The sequence below is a fragment of the Salvelinus fontinalis genome, chromosome 38 (assembly GCF_029448725.1).
Source record: "Salvelinus fontinalis isolate EN_2023a chromosome 38, ASM2944872v1, whole genome shotgun sequence".
Taxonomy (NCBI): domain Eukaryota; kingdom Metazoa; phylum Chordata; class Actinopteri; order Salmoniformes; family Salmonidae; genus Salvelinus; species Salvelinus fontinalis.
The window spans coordinates 21,748,598-21,771,860 of NC_074702.1; the positions used below are offsets into that span (position 1 = coordinate 21,748,598).

Below are 23,263 nucleotides of genomic sequence, written 5' to 3' on the forward strand. Positions count from 1 at the left end.
CGTAGCACTCACTTCCGTCATCATGAAGTGTTTTGAGAGATTAGTCAAGGATCACATCACCTCCACCCTATCTGACACCCTAACCTATCTGGACAAAGAGGAATACCTATGTAAGAATGCTGTTCATCGACTACAGCTCAGCATTAAACACCATAGTACCCTCCAAACTCTTCATTAAGCTGGAGACCCTGGGTCTCGACCCCGCCCTGTGCAACTGGGTCCTGGACTTTCTGACGGGCCACCCACAGGTGGTGAGGGTAGGAAACAACATCTCCAGCCCGCTGATCCTCAACACTGGGGCCCCACAAGGGTGCGTGCTCAGCCCTCTCCTGTACTCCCTGTTCACCCGTGACTGCATGGCCATGCAAGCCTCCAACTCAATCATCAAGTTTGCAGACGGCGCTACAGTGGTAGGCTTGATTACCAACAACGACGAGACGGACTACAGGGAGGAGGTGAGGGCCCTTGGAGTGTGGTGTCAGGAAAATAACCTGTCACTCAACGTAAACAAAACAAAGGAGATGATCGTAGACTTCAGGAAGCAGCAGAGGGAGCACCCCCTATCCACATCGACGAGACAGCAGTGGAGAAGGTGGAAAGTTTTAAGTTCCTCGGCGTACACATCACGGACAAACTGAAATGGTCCACCCACCCAGACAGCGTGGAGTTAGAGCTACAGGATTCAAATTTCTGTTTGAAAGGCTAGCCTTTGCTTTCCTGACTGACTGAGTGTATTGGTTCCTGACTTCCCTGAACAGTTGCATATCGCGGGGACTATTCGATGCTATTGCAGTCCGCCACAGGATGTTTTTGTGCTGGTCAAGGGCAGTCAGGTCTGGAGTGAACCAAGGGCTATATCTGTTCTTAGTTCTACATTTTTTTGAAAGGGGCATGCTTATTTAAGATGGTGAGGAAATAACTTTTATAGAACGACTAGGCATTCTCGACTGACGGGATGAGGTCAATATCCTTCCAGGATACCTGGGCCAGGTCAATTAGAAAGGCCTGCTCGCAGAAGTGTTTTAGGGAGCGTTTGACAGTGATGAGGGGTGGTCGTTTGACCACGGACACATAGCATACGCAGGCAATGAGGCAGTGATCGCTGAGCTCCTGATTGAAAACAGCAGAGGTGTATTTGGAGGGCAAGTTGGTCAGGATAATATCTATGAGGGTGCCCATGTTTATGCATTTAGGGTTGTACCTGGTGGGTTCCTTGACAATTTGTGTGAGGTTGAGGGCATCTAGCTTAGATTGTAGGACTGCTGGGGTGTTAAGCATATCCCAGTTTAGGTCACCTAACAAAACGAACTCTAAAGATAGATGGGGTCAATCAATTCACATATGGTGTCCAGGGCACAGCTGGGAACTGAGGGGGGTCTATAACAGGCGGCAAAAGTGAGAGACTTATTTCTGGAGAGATTCATTTTTTTAATTAGAAGCTTGAATTGTTTGGGCATAGACCTGGAAAGTATGACAGAACTTTGCAAGCTATCTCTGCAGTAGATTGCAACTCTTCCCCCTTTGGCAGTTCTATTTTGACGGAAAATGTTGTAGTTGGGTATGGAAATCTCATTTTTGGTGGCCTTCCTAAGCCAGGATTCAGACACGGCAAGGACATCAGGGTTGGCGGAGTGTGCTAAAGCAGTGAGTAAAACAAACTTAGGGAGGAGGCTTCTGATGTTAACATGCATGAAACCAAGACTTTTTCGATTACAGAAGTCAACAAATGAGAGTGCCTGGGGACACGCAGGGCCTGGATTAACCTCCACATCACCCAAGGAACAGAGGAGGAGTAGGATGAGGGTACGGCTAAAGGCTATCAAAACTGGTTGTCTAGTGCGTTGGGGACAGAGAATAAAAGGAGCCGATTTCTGGGTGTGGTAGAATAGATTCAGGGCATAATGTGCAGACAGGGGTATGGTGGGGTGCGGGTACAGTGGAGGTAAGCCCAGGCACCGAGTGGTGATAAGAGAGGTTGCATCTCTGGACACGCTGGTTATACTGGGTGAGGTCACCGCATGTGTGGGAGGTGGTACAAAGGAGGTATTTGAGGCATGTTGAGTGGGACTAGGGGCTCCGCAGTAAACTAAAACAATGATAACTATCCTAAACAACAGTATACAAGGCATATTGACATTCGAGAGAGACTTAAAGCAAGGCATAAAGCAATCACAGGTGTTGATTGGGAGAGCTAGCTAAGATAACAACAGCTATCAACAACAGAACAGTCCAGCAGGCATCAGCTTTGTTGCCAAATGATCATAGGGTCCAGTGAACAGCAATTGATGGAACAGGGAAGCCGCGGGGTAGTAGTTACTACGCTAGCACGCGGGAGACACGGCATTTAAAGTTAGCAGGCCGGGGTAAGTAGAAGCGTCTGCCCCCCGTCTGCGGACTAGTCATGGTGGTACGGCGGGGTGCCGTGTTGACAAAGGGTCCGGGCTAGATGGCGAAAGAGGTATTGTAGTTGTAGTAATTTTCTTTGCTAGCCGGGAGATGCGCCTGGCTCAGGGCTAGCTTCGGGGCTGGGTCACTCAGCGGCAGCTAGCTAGCTGTGATGATCAGGAGTAATGGTCCAGGGTTTCGTTGTAGTGGAGAAAAACAGTCTGAGGCTGGCAGGGATTATCCAGGCTAAAAAACGACTGGTGCCTGTGCAGGTAAAAGGTAGAAGGTAAAAGGCGCTAGCAGTGGCTAACAATGACTAAATAGCTAGTAGCTAATTAGCTGGTTAGCTTCTGATGGCTAGCTTCTGATAGAGGTTCTGTCTAAGGTCTAAAAAAATTAATTGCGGATCCGTGTCACATTGAGGGAGGCGGGTTACCGGAAGGTATATTTAGTTTAAAAATGGAAAAGAGATTGAAAAATACATTTAAATATATACAAAAAAGACGAAAAATACAAAAAGTAAACGAGAGGACGACAAACCACGTCTGCACTGCTACGCCATCTTGAAAAAAAGAGGTAGTTGTATAAGGTAGTTGTTGTGAAATTTTTTGATTACTTTTTAGATATTACTGCACGGCCAGAACTAGATGCATAAGCATTTCGCTACACTCACATTAACATCTGCATATGTGACCAATACAATTTGATTTGATTTGTCTAATTTATTGTCCAGAGTCTGAACTTTAGCAAGTAATATATTCTGAAGCGGTGGATGGTGTGCCTGCCTCCTGAGTCGGACTAGAAGTCCACTCCAAATACCTCTTCTCCGCCGGCGTCGTCTTGGGGCAGACTCTAGGATAAGTTATATTGCCCTGAGTGGTGCGAACAACGCAACCAATTCAGGAAAGTTGTAATCCTGGTCGTAATGCTGGTGAGTTACCGCCAATCTGATATCCAAAAGTTATTTCCGGCTGTATGTAATAACACAAAAAACGCTATGGGATAATAATGTTACAAATTCCACACACAAAAACGAAATACTGCAAAGTTGCTTAGGAGCTGGAAGCAGAGCTGCCAGGTGTCACGATCGTGTGGAGGATTTACGGACCAAAACGCAGCATTTGGAAAATACGCCATCTCGTTTATTTATGACGAAGGCAAAACGAAACAAAAAACACTTACACACCAAACAAAACAATAAACGATCGTGAAGCTACAAACGTTGTGCACAAACATACAGGCTACTAACGTTCTTACATAGACAATTACCCACAACCAATGAGAGCCTATGGCTACCCTAAATAAGGCTCCCAATCAGAGACAACCGAAATCAGCTGTCTCTAATTGGGAACTCATTCAGGCCACCATAGACTCTCCTAGACAACTAAACATACATAGAAAACACTAGACACCTGTACTCCACACAAACCCATATACTATACAACAACCCATAACCCCTTTACCATATAAACACCCAACACCAACAAAACATAAACATTCCCCATGTCACACCCTGACCGAACTAAAATAATAAAGAAAACCAATAATACTAAGGCCAGGGTGTGACATAACCCCCCCCTTGAGGCGCGAACTCCGGGCGCACCATACACAGTCTAGGGGAGGGTCTGGGTGGGCTTCCATCCACGGTGGCGGCTCCGGCTCTGGTCGCGGTCCCCACGTCACCACAGTACCTAAACACCTCCTAGGCTTCCTCCAAACGACCCCCCTCCACCTTAACCCCATTGCATTCAGGGGCAGTTCCGGACTAAGGGGCAGTACCAGGGTAAGAGGCAGTACCAGGGTCAGGGGCAGTACTAGGGTCAGGGACAGTACCAGGGTCAGGGGCAGTACCAGGGTAAGGGGCAGCACCAGGGTAAGGGGCAGCACCAGGGTAAGGGGCAGCTCCGGACTGAGGAATGGCAGCTCCGGACTGAGGGACTGCAGCTCCGGACTGAGGGACTGCAGCTCCGGACTGAGGGATGGCCCATGGCTGGCTGACGGATCTGGCTGCTCATGGCTAGCTGACGGATCTGGCTGCTCATGGCTAGCTGACGGATCTGGCTGCTCATGGCTAGCTGACGGATCTGGCTGCTCATGGCTAGCTGACGGATCTGGCTGCTCATGGCTAGCTGACGGATCTGGCTGCTCATGGCTAGCTGACGGATCTGGCTGCTCATGGCTAGCTGACGGATCTGGCTGCTCATGGCTAGCTGACGGATCTGGCTGCTCATGGCTGGCTGACGGATCTGGCTGCTCATGGCTGGCTGACGGATCTGGCTGCTCATGGCTAGCTGACGGATCTGGCTGCTCATGGCTGGCTGACTGATCTGGCTGCTCCTGTCTGGTTGGCGGCTCTGGCAGATCCTGTCTGGTTGGCGGCTCTGGCAGATCCTGTCTGGTTGGCGGCTCTGGCAGATCCTGTCTGACGGACGGCTCTAGCGGCTCCTGTCTGGCTGGCGGCTCTAGCGGCTCCTGTCTGGCGGACGGCTCAGTGGACTCATGGCAGACGGGCGGCTTTGCAGGCTCATGGCAGACGGGCGGCTTTGCAGGCTCATTGCAGACGGATGGCTCAGATGGCGCTGGGGAGACGGATGGCTCAGATGGCGCTGGGGAGACGGATGGCTCAGATGGCGCTGGGGAGACGAGCAGTTCAGTCATCGCTGTGCAGACGGCAGACTCCTGCCGGCTGAGGCGCACTGTAGACCTGGTGCGTGGTGCCGGGACTGGTGGCACCGGGCTGGGGACACGCATCTCAGGGCTAGTGCGGGGAGCAGGAACAGGGCATACTGGACCCTGGGGACGCACATTAGGCCTAGTGCGTGGGGCCGGAACTGGTGGTACCGGACTGGGGACACGCATCTCAGGGCTAATGCGGGGAGCAGCAACAGGATGCACAGGACTCTGGAGACGCACAAAAGGCTTAGTGCGTGGTGCCGGAATTGGTGATACCGGGCTGGAGACACGCACCATAGGACGAGTGCGTGGAGGAGGAACAGGACTCTGGAGACACACTGGAAGCCTGTTACGTGGTGTAGGCACTTGTGGCACTGAACTGGGGCGGGGAGGTGGCGCCGGAAATACCGGACCGTGCAGGCGTATTGGCTCCCTTGAGCATTGAGCCTGACCAACCTTACCTGGTTGAATGCTCCCCGTTGCCCGACCAGTGCGGGGAGGTGGAATAACCCGCACCGGGCTATGTAGGCGAACCGGGGACACCATGCGTAAGGCTGGTGCCATGTAAACCGGCCCGAGGAGACGCACTGGTGGCCAGATATGTAGGGCCGGCTTCATGACATCCGGCTCAATACTCAATCTAGCCCTGCCAGTGCGGGGAGGTGGAATAACCCGCACCGGGCTATGCACACGTACAGGAGACACCGTGCGCTCTACTGCGTAACACGGTGTCTGCCCGTACTCTCGCTCTCCACGGTAATTACAGGGAGTAGGCGCAGGTTTCCTACCTGACTTCGCCACTCTCCCTTTAAGCCCCCCCCAAAGAAATTTTTTGGGTTTTCCCACAGGCTTCCTACCGCTTCGTCGTGCTGCCTCCATTCGCCGGTATCCCTCCTCGCACTGCGCCAGAGAATCCCAGGCGGGCTCCGGCACTCTCCCTGGGTTGATCGCCCACCTGTCGATCTCCTCCCACGTAGTGTAACCCAGATCCTTTGTAGGTTCCTTTTCCTGCCTCCGAGCTAGCTCCTCATATCGCCGCCTCTCTGCTTTCGCTGCCTCCAGCTCAGCTTTGGGGCGGTTATATTCTCCTGGTACCTCCCGGTCTAAAATTTCCTCCCATGTCCATAAATCCTTGTATTGCTCCTGTTGCCGCTGGTCATGCCGCTTGGTCCTATGGTGGGTAATTCTGTCACGATCGTGTGGAGGATTTACGGACCAAAACGCAGCATTTGGAAAATACGCCATCTCGTTTATTTATGACGAAGGCAAAACGAAACAAAAAACACTTACACACCAAACAAAACAATAAACGATCGTGAAGCTACAAACGTTGTGCACAAACATACAGGCTACTAACGTTCTTACATAGACAATTACCCACAACCAATGAGAGCCTATGGCTACCCTAAATAAGGCTCCCAATCAGAGACAACCGAAATCAGCTGTCTCTAATTGGGAACTCATTCAGGCCACCATAGACTCTCCTAGACAACTAAACATACATAGAAAACACTAGACACCTGTACTCCACACAAACCCATATACTATACAACAACCCATAACCCCTTTACCATATAAACACCCAACACCAACAAAACATAAACATTCCCCATGTCACACCCTGACCTAACTAAAATAATAAAGAAAACCAATAATACTAAGGCCAGGGTGTGACACCAGGTCAGTCGGCGTCATCTTTCAGCCATCACTTTTTAACACCAAGGCCAATGATATGATCCTAGTACATAAATCTGCAAGTTGTGTCATAAATACATTGAGATATAATATTACCTCACATTTCATAGTAAGAGACCTTGCCCTGTTAATTTAAAGGGCATTATATCTCAACCTGGTCTCAGAGCATTTCATATTATTCTGTATGTAAATGCATAAAACACCATTTAGCACAATATGTTATGTTTCATATGGTATGTATTAATTTGTGGATGTTCTTTTTTTTTTTTTTTTTTTTTTATCCCATTTTCTCCCCAATTTTCGTGGTATCCAATCACTAGTAATTACTACCTTGTCTCATCGCTACAACTCCCGTACAGGCTCGGGAGAGACGAAGGTCGAAAGCCATGCGTCCTCCGAAGCACAACCCAACCAGCCGTACTGCTTCTTAACACAGCGCGCCTCCAACCCGGAAGCCAGCCGCACCAATGTGTCGGAGGAAACACCGTGTACCTGGCCCCCTTGGTTGGCGCGCACTGCGCCCGGCCCGCCACAGGAGTCGCTGGAGCACGATGAGACAAGGATATCCCTACCGGCCAAACCCTCCCTACCCCGGACGACGCTATGCCAATTGTGCGTCGCCCCACGGACCTCCCGGTCGCGGCCGGCTGCGACAGAGCCTGGGCGCGAACCCAGAGACTCTGGTGGCGCAGTTAGCACTGCGATGCAGTGCCGTAGACCCCTGCGCCACCCGGGAGGCCAATTTGTGGATGTTCATCACCCATTTCGTATGATATGTTAAGAATTACAATTCGTATTACATATTAAGAATTTGCTAAATGTTTTATATGTTACATATTTGCAAACTTATAATATGTTACGAATTTGCTAAAAGTATGGTATGTTACGAATTCGAAAAAGTATGATAAGTTATAAATACTAGCTAGGTGGCTAACGTTAGCTAGGCTAGGTGTTAGGGTTAGGGTTAGGAGTTAGGGTTAAGGTTAGGGTTACTTTTAGGAGTTAGGTCAAGGGTTAAGGTTAGGGTTAGGGGAGGGTTAGTCGAAAAGGTTGAGGTTAGGTTAGTTAATATGCTAAGTAGTTGCAATGTAGCTCAAAAGTAGTAAGTAGTCAAAAAGTTGCCAATTAGCTAAAGTTGTTCATGATAGGATTCGAACTCACGATTTTAGGGTTGCTAGAGGTTCGCGTTATACGTCCGCCCATCCATCCATCCAACTAACCACCCTACTATAGTTTTCGCCTTAAGTAACCATCTGTCTTATGTAACCATATCAAACGTAACATATCATACTAAATGGAGAGTCTTGGATTTATGTACAGAATGATACGAAATGCTCTCAGACCAGGTTGTATATCTATCAGTTAACAGGAGGAAAGGAATTAGAGATGTGATTACTTGGGACGGTCGCACCAATAGAGCATGCCAGTTCCAGGAGAGTCAACAAGATGAACATCATGGCTGATCTCACCATCCTGGAGGAAAAGCCCAGAGCAAGTCAACAATGGGTCTGATAGGAACCAATCCACAGAAACATTGACAGAAACACTGAAACAATCTGTTAGGCTGCAATTCAATCACAATTTATCATTTGTATAAATTCAGCCCACTTGAACAAAGACATTTTAAATATTGTTTTACTCACCTCTCAAGAAGAACAATAAACACAAAGAGAGTGCATTTTGGGTAGTGTAATATTTAAATGTTTTATACTATTCATTTCAACTCATTTTAACATTCTGTCATAAAGAGCACATGTTGACGTTCATTTTATAATTTTTTTCAACATTTCTAGTCTATCATCTATGTGTAACATTGTTGACGTGTTATTCTTGACTTGCTTAGTTTTCCACCATGTTTAAATTGAAAATATTATTTAAAAAGTAATCACCATATGAAAATGAGACTTCAGTTCCCATAGCATAGTTGAGCTTGAAAATGAGGGACAAATGTAAATGTATCACTAATCTCGTGAAATTAGTAATAATCTTCAGAAATGACATTGTCAAAGCAACAAAATAACTAGTGCTTTACTATTATGGTGAAGACCTGGGGAAATTTTTTGGGTTAAAATCTTCCTCAGAAAAGGGACATGTCAAAAGGCAGATTTTTGGCTATTTAGAAATAATTTATTCATATAAAAAATCTGATGTATAAAACTTTTCTTTAAAGGCACTTATTTTAATATAACATGCTTAAATGTCTGCAAGAATTCTACTTAATAAAGAACTTAATTCAAGAGAGTATGATATTAGCAGAAAGGACAATGTGTCACACCCTGGCCTTAATATTCTTTGTTTTCATTATTATTTTTAGGTAGGTCAGGGTGTGACATGGGGAATGTTTGTGTTTTGTCGTTTTGGGTGGTTATATGGTAAAGGGGGTGTTGGGTGTAGTGTATGAGTTTGTGTTGAGTGAATGTTTCTAGGTATGTCTATGATTCAGTGAATGTGTCTAGGTATGTCTATGGTTGCCTGAGTGGTTCTCAATCAGAGACAGATGTCTTTCATTTGTCTCTGATTGGGAGCCATATTTAAGGCAGCCATGGGCATCATGCATTTGTGGGTAAATGTCTATGTCTATGTTGAATGTAAGTAGTTTGTGTGTGCACTTGCGTTTGTAGCTTCACGGTCGTTTGTTGTTTTGTTAGTTTGTATAAGTGTTTCGTGTTACGTCTTCTTATAATAAAAAAGAAGATGTATTCATATCATGCTGCGCCTTGGTCCTATCATTTATATCAAGACGATCGTGACAGAATTACCCACCAATCTAGGACCAAGCGGCGTGTCAAGCGGCAACAGGACCCAGCTACACAGGATTCATGGACATGGGAGGAGATACTGGATGGTAAGGGACCTTGGGCACAACCGGGAGAATATCGCCTCCCTCGTGAAGACCTGGAGGCAGCTAAAGCCGAGAGGAGGCGATATGAGGAGGCAGCACGGAAGCAAGGCTGGAAGCCCGTGAGTACAACCCAAAAATTTCTTGGGGGGGGGCCTTAAAGGGAGTGTGGTAAAGTCAGGTAGGAGACCTGCGCCTACTCCTTGTACTTACCGTGGAGAGCGAGAGTATGGGCAGACACCGTGTTATGCAGTAGAGTGCATGGTGTCTCCTGTACGCGTGCATAGCCCGGTTCGGTACATTCCAGCTCCACGTATCGGCCGGGCTAGATTGAGCGTTGAGCCGGATGTCATGAAGCCGGCCCAACGCATCTGGTCACCAGTGCGTCTCCTCGGGCCGGCTTACATGGCACCAGCCTTATGCATGGTGTCCCCGGTTCGCCTACATAGCCCGGTGCGGGTTATTCCACCTCCCCGCACTGGTCGGGCGACGGAGAGCATACAACCAGGTAAGGTTGGGCAGGCTCAGTGCTCAAGGGAGCCAGTACGCCTGCACGGTCCGGTATTTCCGGCGCCACCTCCCCGCCCCGACCCAGTACCACCAGTGCCTCCTCCACGCACTAGCCCTATGGTGCGTGTCTCCAGCCCTTTGCCACCGGTGCCTACACCACGCACCAAGCCTCCTGTGTGTCCCCAGAGTCCTGTGCGTCCTGTTGCTGCTCCCCGCACTAGCCCTGAGATGCGTGTCCCCAGCCCGGTACCACCAGTTCCGGCACCACGCACCTAGGCCTAATGTGCGTCTCCAGGGTCCAGTATGCCCTGTTCCTTCTCCCCGCACTAGCCTGAAGGTGCGTGTCCCCAGCCCGGTAACACCAGTTCCGGCACCACGCACCAGGCCTACAGTGCGCCTCAGCCGGCCAGAGTCTGTCGTCTGCACAGCGGTACCTGAACTGCCCGTCTACCAAGCGCCATCTGAGCCACCCGTCTGCCAAGCGCCATCTGAGCCACCCGTCTGCCAAGCGCCATCTGAGCCACCAGTCTGCCAAGCGCCATCTGAGCCATCAGTCTACCCAGCGCCATCTGAGCCATCAGTCTACCCAGTGCCATTAGAGCCGCCCGTCTGTCCCGAGGCGTCAGAGCCGTTCGTCAGTCAGGAGCCGCTAGAGCCATTCGTCAGTCAGGATCTGCCAGAGCCGCCAACCAGACAGGATCTGCCAGAGCCGCCAACCAGACAGGATCTGCCAGAGCCGCCAACCAGACAGGATCTGCCAGAGCCGCCAACCAGACAGGATCTGCCAGAGCCGCCAACCAGACAGGATCTGCCAGATCCGTCAGCCAGCCATGAGCAGCCAGATCCGTCAGCCAGCCATGAGCAGCCAGATCCGTCAGCCAGCCATGAGCAGCCAGATCCGTCAGCCAGCCATGAGCAGCCAGATCCGTCAGCCAGCCATGAGCAGTCCAGCCAGGATCCGCCAGAGCAGTCATCCAGCCAGGATCCGCCAGAGCAGTCATCCAGCCAGGATCCGCCAGAGCCGTCATCCAGCCAGGATCCGCCAGAGCCGTCATCCAGCCAGGATCCGCCAGAGCCGTCATCCAGCCAGGATCCGCCAGAGCCGTCATCCAGCCAGGATCCGCCAGAGCAGTCATCCAGCCAGGATCCGCCAGAGCCGTCATCCAGCCAGGATCCGCCAGAGCCGTCATCCAGCCAGGATCCGCCAGAGCCGTCATCCAGCCAGGATCCGCCAGAGCCGTCATCCAGCCAGGATCCGCCAGCCAGCCAGGATCCGCCAGCCAGCCAGGATCCACCAGAGCCAGCCAGCCAGGATCCGCCATCCAGCCAGGATCCGTCCCTTAGTCCGGTGCTGCCCTTTAGTCCGGTGCTTCACCTTATCCTGGTTCTGCCCCTTATCCGGGTGCTGCCCCTTATCCGGGTGCTACCCCTTATCCGGGTGCTGCCCCTTATCCCGGTGCTGCCCCTTAGTCCGGTGCTGCCACTTAGTCCGGTGCTGCCACTTAGTCAGGTACTGCCCCTTAATCCAGTGGGGTTAAGTTGGAGGGTGGTCATTTGGAGGAGGCTACGAAAGCGGGTAGTGACTATGGTGGGGTGGGGACCACGACCAGTGCCAGAGCCGCCACCGTGGACAGACGCCCACCCAGACCCTCCCCTAGACTTTATGCTGGTGCGCCCGGAGTTCGCACCTTCAGGGGGGGGGGGTTATGTCACACCCTGGCCTTAATATTCTTTGTTTTCATTATTATTTTTAGGTAGGTCAGGGTGTGACATGGGGAATGTTTGTGTTTTGTCGTTTTGGGTGGTTATATGGTAAAGGGGGTGTTGGGTGTAGTGTATGAGTTTGTGTTGAGTGAATGTTTCTAGGTATGTCTATGGTTGAGTGAATGTGTCTAGGTATGTCTATGGTTGCCTGAGTGGTTCTCAATCAGAGACAGATGTCTTTCATTTGTCTCTGATTGGGAGCCATATTTAAGGCAGCCATGGGCATCATGCATTTGTGGGTAAATGTCTATGTCTATGTTGAACGTAAGTAGTTTGTGTGTGCACTTGCGTTTGTAGCTTCACGGTCGTTTGTTGTTTTGTTAGTTTGTATAAGTGTTTCGTGTTACGTCTTCTTATAATAAAAAAGAAGATGTATTCATATCATGCTGCGCCTTGGTCCTATCATTTATATCAAGACGATCGTGACATAATGAGAGGTATTGCATTACTCTTAGCACTATTCTCTCCTTTCATGAACTTGCTACTTTTAAAAATAGAATACAAGTCTTTCAGTATAAAATACAGTCCAGCGTGTTGTCTCTTTGCAATCACAGCCTCCTTGCAAACACATCAGCATGCATTTAAGTAAAGGATTATGGGAACATCATGCCCATCTGAATTCAACCCACTGCTGAATTAAGACATTATTATTATGAAATAACTGTTAGGTAAATCAACAGTTAATGTGTGGTTGTGTAAGGCAGAAAATATTACGTAATAGAAGACAATTTCAAATAGTATTCAATTGTAATATCCTCTTACCGTAAAAAAAAAATAAGGTCACTGTTGATGTGATGTAGGTAAAAGCTCTGTAGACAACAATCTGACTGATTCATTTATACACCAGTCACAAAGTCAATGACCCTGTCCACCCCCCTCGTCTCCAAAGACATCCTCCTAACAATTACCATACCATGACAACTAGTCACCTGCGCTACTGTTCCATAGCTTGACTTCCAGCCCTACATCAGTGCGATAAAACAGGTCTCAACCAGCTCCAGTTAATCATCAACAGGGCTGCTTGTATCATGACCGGGCATTCATGGAGGGAACACAAGAGAAACTTCTGTAAAATGCTGGAATCTAACCACTGACGGACAGGGTCCGTTTCAACATCCAAGTGACGTTTCTTTGGGACCATTACAGACATCCTGACAACTGATACACTGAATGTCCTGAGAACGTCCTAAAAACATCTTTATCTGGTCCTCAATGATATCCCAGGACCATCCTGGGAACTAGACAAAAGCCTCCTAGAGAACCATCACACATTGTGACCATCACACATTCGTCCCGGTGACGGGAACAATAATGTGTTGACTTGTGTCTTGTAGAAGGCTACAAGAGTGGCTCTGGCTGTCCAAGGACACCATGTGGGAGAGCTGCTAGCAGGTATTGGAGGACTTCATGCTCAAGTGGACTTTGGTATTTGCTATGAGTAAATATGGGTTTTTATTTATTTTTGTGTGAAACATTTGCTTCAGTGGATCCTTTTTGTATCCTGCCTTCTTGCCTGCGCTGCTTAATGTGCCCCTTTGTTTCTTTGGTTTGGATTATATGTTTGTCTGATGATTTGAAGTAACATGGTTTTTAAATGAAAAGTAAAGAACATTTTATTCGGAGACAAAGCATTCTCACTGAATTGTGAAAACGAATTGAGAACGTATTGAAACTTGATTACTGAAACGGTGACAACTGAAAACCACGGCGTTTGAAAATAATAAATATACCTTTTGTTGTTTGCCTCTGCTTCACTCTGCTCAACTCAAACCTTAGAACATGTCACTTTTCCACCCTGTGACATAAACAATTAAACATGATTCCAATTTATCGCAAGATACAGACACTATAATTGAATGATCAGGATATAGTGGTGTGGAAGGGAATAACAGGAAACATGTTCAATGTGTTACAGAGTAGTTGTTAACATTGCTACTTATAGAATCTCAAAAGCATACAGGAACCATACATATTGCATGTATTCTTATTCCACTTCAGATATTCTATTGCAGTTGATGACTAAATTCAATTAAATAAAAATAGACTAAAAGGGTATAATTATAAAATTACTTCAATGTCTTCTTACTGTCTAGTGCAATTGCAATCCACACTCTTCTACCTGACCAAGTGAGTGTGTATACAGTATGTGTGTGCTTGCATGTGTGAGTGTGTGTGTACATGCTTGACACCATGAAATGCTTCCGAAACGTAGGAGCTGTGTTACACTTTATCTTCGCCAAATACATGGACATACAATACATTACAATGATAGGAGTCATTAATAAATGTACTCAATATAACAATATTTACAATATGAAATACAAATTCTAAACTGTTAATGAATTTTAACATGGATTTATCCTACACATAGCTCCTTTTTATCTAAGAGTGTATCTAGAACCTAAAAGGGTGTCACGATCGTGTGGAGGATTGACGGACCAAAACGCAGCAGTAGGAAAATAAGCCATATTCCTTTTATTGAATACGAAGGCAAAACGAAACAAAAACACTTACACACTAACAAAACAATAAAACGACCGTGAAGCTAATAAACGTTGTGCACATACACAGGCTACAAACGTTCAGACATAGACAATTACCCACATCAAACGAAAGCCTATGGCTACCCTAAATATGGCTCCCAATCAGAGACAACAGAAATCAGCTGTCTCTAATTGGGAACTCATTCAGGCAACCATAGACTCTCCTAGACAACTAAACCAACATAGACACAGCTAGACACATGCACTCAACACAAACCCATACACTACACCCAACACCCCCTTTACCATATAATCACCCAAAACCGACAAAACACAAACATTCCCCATGTCACACCCTGACCTAACTAAAATAATAAAGAAAACAAAGAATACTAAGGCCAGGGCGTGACAAAGGGTTCTTCGGCTGTCCCCATAGGATAACCCTTTGAAGAACCCTTTTTGGTTGCAGGTATGTAGAACCCTTTTGGGTTCCATACAGAACCCTTCCTAAAGAGGGTTCTACATAGAACCCAAAAGGGTTCTACCTGGAGCCCAAAAGGGTTCTCAAATGGGAACCGCCGAAGAACACTTTTGGAACCCTTTTTTCTAAGTGTACATAACTACAATATAAGTTATCTATCAAGTCCAGAAAACAGTGTATCTTGTTCTCCAGATTACATTTTGGTAATAAATGCTCTGGATCTATCAGTCCAGTGGTGACCCATAGACCTCCACCTCACACAGGGTCAGGTATTCACTTCTTCCTGGAAGGACCACATTGATGTATCGACCGTCCATGCCGTTACACTGGAAGGTGCTGGAGAAGCCTCCAGGTATAGAGGAGATCACAGCACACCTGCACAATCAAACACACTGATAACTTACTGCAGCAAAGGTGTCTATGACATTGTTTGCACCCTGTCATATGTGGATTACACACTTTAGCGTTGACCAATTTTACACTAAACCGACAGTAGCAAATCTGATCGGTTAGAACGCTTATTGGTTCCAGGTATAACTCTTTTAGGTTCAGTGTAGAACCCTCTGAGTAAAGGGCTTTACACTTTTGTTCACCTGGGATTGTTGTTGCCATTGTTGTTGTCCTTTGAGTCTCCGATGCGGATCTCAGCTCCATTCAGTCTGTTGGAAACACTGTCCACTCTGTTGGTGATGGTGATGGAGAACACTTTGTAGGTCTTTAGAAGGTCCAGTCGCCACCAGGGGTTATAGTTGGCTTTGGTGTGGGTGCAGGAACCATCTCCATAAATACCATTTCGGTTCCCGTCGATGGCATTGTTAGCAAACCCAAACCCATGTAATGATGACTGAGTGGCCTTTCCTGTTATCGCCACATTCATTCCTGGACAAAAGTTTTAAGAATTTTATTTTCTTCTGTGAAACACTGTATAATAATGGTAACACTTTATATGAAGGGGGAATACATCATGCGTTCATAACACCTTTAGGAAACCATTCATGACCCCTTCGTCAATGTTGCAGTTTCATTCATAACAACCTTCATAACCCATTTATTCAACATCATTCATAAAGAACCTTAAAAATATATATATTTTTCATTAAAAGTTATTTGAATAGAAAAATCTAGTGGGAGTGAGCTGGATGGTTGTTGGTATTACTGACTGGGTCAGTCCTGCACACCACAATGCCTCTGAGCTAAAGCCAGGGTATTAGCTTGGGGAGCTAATGCAAGTTCTCATGTCTTAGTCAAGGTTACTCAACACATTACAATAACATCAATTGCTCTGGTGCCTTCCAGACCTGAGATCAAATAGCATTTAAAATATTTCAGGATTTGCACTTTTGAGACTATTCCAATTGTTCCACTGTGCCAGGCAAGCTCAATCATGTGAAATGTACTATTTACACCCAGGTCTGATTGCAATCCCTAAAGCAGGGGTGTTAAACCAATTTCTGGAGGACAGAGTGTCTGCGGGTTTTCAGGCCTTCCTTTATTAATCAATGAAGGTAATTGATTAGTTAGGAACTCCACTCACCTGGTTGTCTAGGTGTTTACTGGATACTAATTGAAAGGAAATAGCAAAAACCATTAGACACATGCTCCAGGAGTTGAATTTGACACACCTGCCTTACTGTCATTGCGGCCTTGAGCAAGGCATATAAACCCCTTTACTGCTACCTGGGCAATGCTCTGAGGCTTACCCGGTGCTCCCAGACTGTTGCGTGAATAGTGTGTCAGGGGGTTGGGTACTGTTACAGTGGAAATATGAATTTCCGTTGAAATGATAAATAAAGAGCTATTCGAGGGGACTTTTATTTTGAACATTTCTTACGAATTATGTTGAATAAATGTGTTATGACTGTTGTTATGAATGACACTGCATTACTTATAAAGATGTTATGACTGGTTTCATGAAGGTGTTTTGTACAGGTAACTGCCAAAATAATGGAAACACTTGAGTAAATTAGGGATACAAAGTACAGTGCCTTTAGAAAGTATTCACACCCCTTGAACTTTTACACATTTTGTGTTACAGCCTGAATTTAAAATGGATTAGATTGAGATTGTTTTGTTACTGGCCTACACACAATACCCCATAATGTCAAAGTGGAATTATGTTTTTTCCAAAAATTGACAAATTCATAAAAAAAAGTAAGCTAAAATATCTTGAGTCAATAAGTTTTCAACCCCTTCGTTGTGGCAAGCCTAAATAAGTTCCAGAGTAAACACTTGCTTAAAGCAAAATAATAAGTTGCATTGACTCACTATGTGTGCATTAATAGTGTTTGGGAGAGACCCGCACACTGTAAAAAAAAAAGATTAAATCCAAAATAAAGATGTTTATTAAAACATCATGATGCCAAAAAACTCTTGGTGCAAGAAAGTGCATAAATGAAAGTTGAGAATAAAACAAATGTTTAGGCCTCAGGCCATCCTCAGTGTAAGGAGAAATGACCCTAAATCACCCATGTAGGGGTGTCTCTAGCCTCCTACTCTTACAATCCTGTCTTATTTATTCTGAGGAAATGTTCACATTGGATATGTAAAAGTAATAATTGATGATGTTTCTCTTTCCGCTTATATTTTAGATATAATGTAGATCATACATTCTATTGTAGTAGGTACTGATTTATAGATTTTCTGATGTTTTCTTGATCATGACATACACAATTATAATTGTAATAGAAACCAGGTGTGTGTGCCGATGAGTTACACTGACGATGGCCTGAGCCCGAAACGGTGGTTTTGTTTCCACGTTTTATTTATGCAACTTTCTTGCATTATGATTTTTTGGACACAGTGGTGTTCTAATAAACGTCTTTATTTTGCACTCAGACCGCAGTTTTGGATTTATACATTTTGTTCGACAGTGTGTGGTCCTCCATCTCCTCCAAGACTCTTATTTTGACTACTACACACCTGGAACAGACACTATTCAGTAGTACAGACCTTAAAATAGTGCAGATGGACTCTTATCATTCATCAATAATAGTGTTCAACATGATTTTTGAATAAGTATTCAACCCCTTTGTTATGGCAAGCCTAAATAAGTTCTGGAGGAAACATTAACAAGTCACATAATACGTTGCATGGACTCACTCTGTATCAATAATAGCTTAACAAGATTTTTGAATGAGAACTTCATAAGGTCCCTCAGTCGAGCAGTGAATTTCAAACACAGATTCAAACACACAGACCAGGGAGGTTTTTCAAAGACTCGCAAACAAGGGCACCTATTGGTTGATGGGTTAATATAAAGAAAGCAGATATCCCTTTGAGCATGGTATTAATTACACTTTGGATGATGTATCAATACACCCAGTCACTACAAAGATACAGGCGTCCTTCTTAACTCAGTTTCCCGAGGAAATCGCTCAGGGATTTCACCATGAAGCCAATGGTGACTTTAAAACAGTTACAGAGTTTAATGGCTCTGGTAGAAGAAAACTGAGGATGGATCAACAACATTTTAGTTACTCCACAATACTAACCTAAATGACAGAGTGAAAAGAAGGAAGCCTGTACAGAATACAACTATTCCAACACATGCATCCTGTATGCATCAAGGCACTAAGGTAATACTGCAAAGTGTTATGTTTGGGGGAAAATCCAATACAACCCATTACTGAGTACCACTCTCAATATTTTCAAGCATAGTGGTGGCTGCATCATGTTTGTAATTGTTAAGGCCTGAAGAATTTTTTGTGGGATAAAAAATTAATGGAATGGGGCTAAGCACAAGCAAAATCCTAGAGGAAAGCCTGGAGATGTCTGCTTTCCACCAGACACTGGGAGATAAACCCTTTCAGCAGGGCAATAACCTATTATACAAGGCCAAATCTACACTGGAGTTGCTTACCAAGAAGACAGTGAAGGTTACTGAGTGGCCGAATTACAGTTTTTACTTAAATTTGCTTGAAATCTATGGAAAGACTTGAAAATTAGACAGAGTATTAACCAATTAGACAGAGCTTGAAGAATTTTGTAAAGAATAATGGCCAAATATTTTACAATCCAGGTGTGCAAAGCTCTTAGAGCAGGGGTGTCAAACATACGGCCCGCGGGCCGGAACCGGCCCCCAAGGAGGTTCGATCAGGCCCGCAGGATAATTTGAAAGTGGAAAAAATGCATAAAAGACATGGAATTAATATTTTTAATTCGCTGCAATTCATGGATTATCCGCTAAGGGGCGCACTCTTTCCATCAGAGTAGAAGACAAGCCGCATCACTGAGACAGACTGAAAACAGCAGACGGTATCAATGCGCCATCTGCTGCTTGTTACGACGTTGTTAATACCTTGGTCTCTACCTCTCCGCTACACGCTCATTAGCCAAAATGTCGTTATCCAAACGGAGAAAAGTAGATAAGGAGTGTAGAATTTTCAAAGAAAAATGGACCACGTCCTATTTATTTACAGAGATGCACGGAAAACCTTCGTGCTTGGTGTGTTTGCAACAAGTTTCGGTATTGAAGGAATATAATATTCGACGCCACTACGAGACTCATCACAGCGAAAAATATGACGGCTTGCAAGGACAACTGAGAAGAGATAAGATTAACGAATTGCTGGCGGGTCTGAGGAAACAGCAGTCAACTTTCATCCAGAGCCGAGAAGTCAGTGAAGCAGCGGTAAAAGCCAGCTACCTAATTGCTAGCGAAATAGCATTAGCATCGAAGCCGTATTCCGACGGTGACTTTGTTAAACGATGCATGATGAAGGCGGCTGAACTTGTATGTCCCGAGAAGCGACAAGCTTTTGCCAATATTAGCCTGACGAGGAATACTATAGCAGAGAGGATTTCGGGAACTATCGGCAGATTTAGACAGTCAATTGAAACAGAGAGTCAAGTCATTTATTGCATTTTCCGTGGCAATTAACGAGAGCACTGACATCACAGACGTGGCCCAACTGGCCATATTTATTCGAGGAGTTGATGAGACATTGACTGTTACTGAAGAGTTTCTTGAGTTGGTGCCAATGATGGACACCACAACAGCCGAGGACATTTTCGGCTCTGTCGTTGCTGCATTGGACAGAGTTGGAGTGGACTGGTCCCGCGCTGTCAGCCTGGCTACAGACGGCGCGCCATCCATGGTCGGAAAGAAAGCAGGTGTCGCGACAAAGTTCAAAGACAAAGTACAAGCCCTTAATGGAGGAGATCGTTTCTGGACATTTCACTGTATTTTGCACCAGGAGGCATTGTGTTGCAAGTCGCTGAAAATGGACCACGTCATGGAGGTGGTTGTTCGCACTGTAAATTTCATCTGGTCCAGAGGTCTGAACCATCGTCAGTTTGACAAACTTCTCAGCGACAGCAACATTACCCACAGCCTGCCATACCACACTGAAGTGAGATGGTTAAGCCGAGGCGCTGTGCTGAGGCATTTCTTTGATCTACGAGAGGAAATCGGACAGTTCATGGAGAAAAAAGGAAAACCGGTGTTGGAATTACAATCTCAGGAATGGCTGAACAATCTGAACAAAATGTTGCAAGGCCGCAAAAAAGTTGTCACACAGTTTTCTGACAACATACATGCATTTAAGTTGAAGCTGACTTTGTGGGAGATGCAACTGGCAAATGGCAACCCTGCTCATTTCCCCTGTCTGAGAGATGTGTGTGTGACCAGACCTGATGCGGACATGAAACGGTACAAAGACAAAATTGCAGGACTACTGCGGGAGTTTGAGAAACGTTTTCAGGTATTTGGTGAACTTGAGACAGAATTTTCAGTTTTTCGCTCACCTTTCACAGTTAAAGCTTCTGATCTGCCGGTCGAAATTCAGCTAGAGATAATTGATTTGCAGTGTGATGCAGATTTGAAGGGCAAATTTGCCTCTGTAGGTCTGGACAGATTTTATCAGTATCTACTACCAGGGTACCCCAAATTAACAGCCCTGGCTGCTAAAATTTTGTGCATGTTTGGGACAACCTACCTTTGTGAACAAATTTTCTCAGTGATGAATATCAATAAAACAAAAATGCGTTTAAGGCTCACAAACAAGCACTTAAATGACATTCTGAAAGTGACAGCTAGTCAGGACATGACACCTGGTGTTGATGCACTTGTACAGGCCAAAAGATGCCAAGTTTCAGGAACAAATACAAGTCCAGACTAGACTAACACCTTTAAAATGCTGCCTTAGATACTGTTTGCATTGAAAGAATACAGCTCTGTGAAGATGAATCCTTACTGTGGTGATTTAAAAAATGTGCACTTTAATGTTAGTCAGCAGCTTCAAAACAAAAGTTGTGTGATGGAATTCTACTGTTCATACAACTCCATAAATGTTCAGTATGTATTGTATGTGTATGTATGTTTCATGTATGAAGTTTACAGATTTACAGGACAGGCGAACACTTTCTTCATTACACATTTAAAATCACTCTCCTTAGTTTGTAAGGTGTACGCAGGGATTACATTTAGATTTTATATGCGTATGTGTAAGTGGTTTAAAAATTCCTTTCTTTAAAAAGTCTCACTTAATCTTAAAGTGCATTACTATATTTTTCAGTACCAATTAAAGTTTTGTGCCTTTGTACAATCAGTGGGATCAGTTGCAATGCATATTTGTGAATGATAAAAGTAAATTGCACATTTGTCTAAGGAAATATGAGGTGTTTCATGAAATGTTTTGTAAAAGGATAGTTCATTAAATTTCAATATTTTCCTAATGTTCTTGTGCTTCTTTACACCAAAACAAAGGAAAGACATGATATTTTGGTTATTTATAGCAGAGTATGGTATAATTTTAATGGTCCGGCCCACTTGACATCTCCCTAGGCCGTATGTGGCCCACGATGCGAAATGAGTTTGACACCCCTGTCTTAGAGTCTTAACCAGAAAGACTCACAGCTGTAATCACTGCCAAAGGTGATTCTAACATGTATTGACTCCGAGGTGTGAATACTTATGGAAATTAGATATTTCTGTATTTAATTATCAATCAATTTGGACAAATCTCTGAAAACATGTTTTCACTTTGTCATTATGGCCTATTGTGTGTAGATGGGTGAGATTGTTTATTGATTTAATCCATTTTGAATTCAGTCTGTAACACAACAAAATGTGGAATAAGTCAAGGGGTATGAAAACTTCCTGAAGGCACTGTATGTGCCTACAGTATGATACCAGTGCTAATAACATGTACAATTCCAAAACTACATGCATCCATTCAAGTGATAGCTCTTATCCTTACCAGTTGGGGCAAGGTACCCATAAACCTCCACTTCACAGAGTGTCAGTTGTCTTCCTGTCCCTGGTAGAACCACAGTCACATAACGTCCTTCCACACCTGATGTCCACCTCAGAGTTAGAGATCTACCTGCTGCAAGGGTGGAGATCACACCAGCTCTGGAGAGAGAGAGAGAGAGAGAGAGAGAGAGAGAGAGAGAGAGAGAGAGAGAGAGAGAGAGAGAGAGAGAGAGAGAGAGAGAGAGAGAGAGAGAGAGAGAGAGAGAGAGAGAGAGAGAGAGAGAGAGAGAGAGAGAGAGAGAGAGAGAGAGAGAGAGAGAGAGAGAGAGAGAGAGAGAGAGAGAGAGAGAGAGAGAGAGAGAGAGAGAGAGAGAGAGAGAGAGAGAATGAGCAATCGAAAGAACAATCATATATAACAAATTCCTGGAAAGTAATTGTGGTCTTACAGTGTGTTGTGAATGCCCTCATCCTGTAAGGAGTTCCCAATGCGAACTTCAGCACCGTTGATGTTTGTATGGCAGCAGTCACCTCTGTTGGTGATGGTCACAGAGGTGACTATGTAGGTATCAAGCAGATCCACTCTCCACCAGGGGTTAGTCTCAGAGTCAGTGAGAGCACAGGACCCATGATGGAACTGTGAATTGCGGTTCCCATCAATGGCATTTGAGGGATGGCTGTAACCTGACCATGGGTTCTCGAGAAGGTTTGACTGAGTAGCTTTTCCACGTAAGGCAAGATTTTCTGCAGGAGGATAATATTGTTTGACTGCAGGAGAGCATTTTAATGGTGTACATGACACAATAACATTCTAATCTGCTCATTCCAATTTCTAGTTCCTCGTGTGTGATTATTATCTGCTCTATTACAGACGTGTCGTAAATGAGAACCAGACAACAGTACTCTTGACTACTTAGAAACTGATATCACTCTTAGTATTGATAATGAGAGGCTTTGCCCTGTCAATCTAAAGGCATCATATATCTGGAGATAACAACAAGAGGAAGTGTTTACTTGGAACAATGGCACCAGTAGGCGTTCCTAGAAGAGCCAGCAAGAGGAAGAACATGGCCTGTCTCATCATCCTGGAGGGGAAACACAGAACAAGCCAATGTACAGCTACTGTCGTAGGAGATACAGTGGTACAGGCACATTGCAGATTCAGTTGTACAGGCACATTGCAGATTCAGTGGTACAGGCACATTGCAGATTCAGTGGTACAGGCACATTGCAGATTCAGT

At 45.4% G+C, this 23,263-nt stretch overlaps 2 protein-coding genes across 2 annotated transcripts in view; both read right to left on the reverse strand.

Annotated features, from left to right (window-relative positions):
* Nucleotides 1–12,825, reverse strand: part of LOC129838089 (uncharacterized) — a 29,923-nt gene extending 17,098 nt beyond the window's left edge. The window contains exons 1-2 of the mRNA XM_055904803.1: nt 12,629–12,825; nt 8,150–8,226 (exon numbers count right to left, since the gene is read on the reverse strand). Coding sequence (XP_055760778.1) covers nt 8,150–8,226; nt 12,629–12,702 — 151 coding nt within the window. The 5' untranslated portion in view covers nt 12,703–12,825. The remainder of the gene's footprint in view (nt 1–8,149; nt 8,227–12,628) is intronic.
* A 1,529-nt stretch (nt 12,826–14,354) lies between these two features.
* Nucleotides 14,355–23,219, reverse strand: LOC129838091 (fucolectin-4-like). The gene is made up of 5 exons (XM_055904808.1): nt 23,052–23,219; nt 22,472–22,790; nt 22,030–22,184; nt 15,424–15,709; nt 14,355–15,205 (listed from the first exon to the last, which is right to left on the reverse strand). Exons 1-5 carry the CDS (start codon nt 23,104–23,106, stop codon nt 15,055–15,057), a joined length of 966 nt encoding a protein of 321 aa, XP_055760783.1. The 5' UTR covers nt 23,107–23,219; the 3' UTR covers nt 14,355–15,054.
* Nucleotides 23,220–23,263: the final 44 nt, after the last annotated feature.

Excerpts from the sequence above, each read along its gene's own strand:
- LOC129838091 (XM_055904808.1), bottom strand. The coding sequence starts at position 23,106 with ATGATGAGACAGGCCATGTTCTTCCTCTTGCTGGCTCTTCTAGGAACG. Across the intron at positions 22,791-23,051 it reads TCTTCTAGGAACGCCTACTG|TCAAACAATATTATCCTCCT; the intron begins GTGCCATTGTTC and ends GCTCTCCTGCAG. Across the intron at positions 15,710-22,029 it reads TGGGTACCTTGCCCCAACTG|GAATGAATGTGGCGATAACA; the intron begins GTAAGGATAAGA and ends ACTTTTGTCCAG.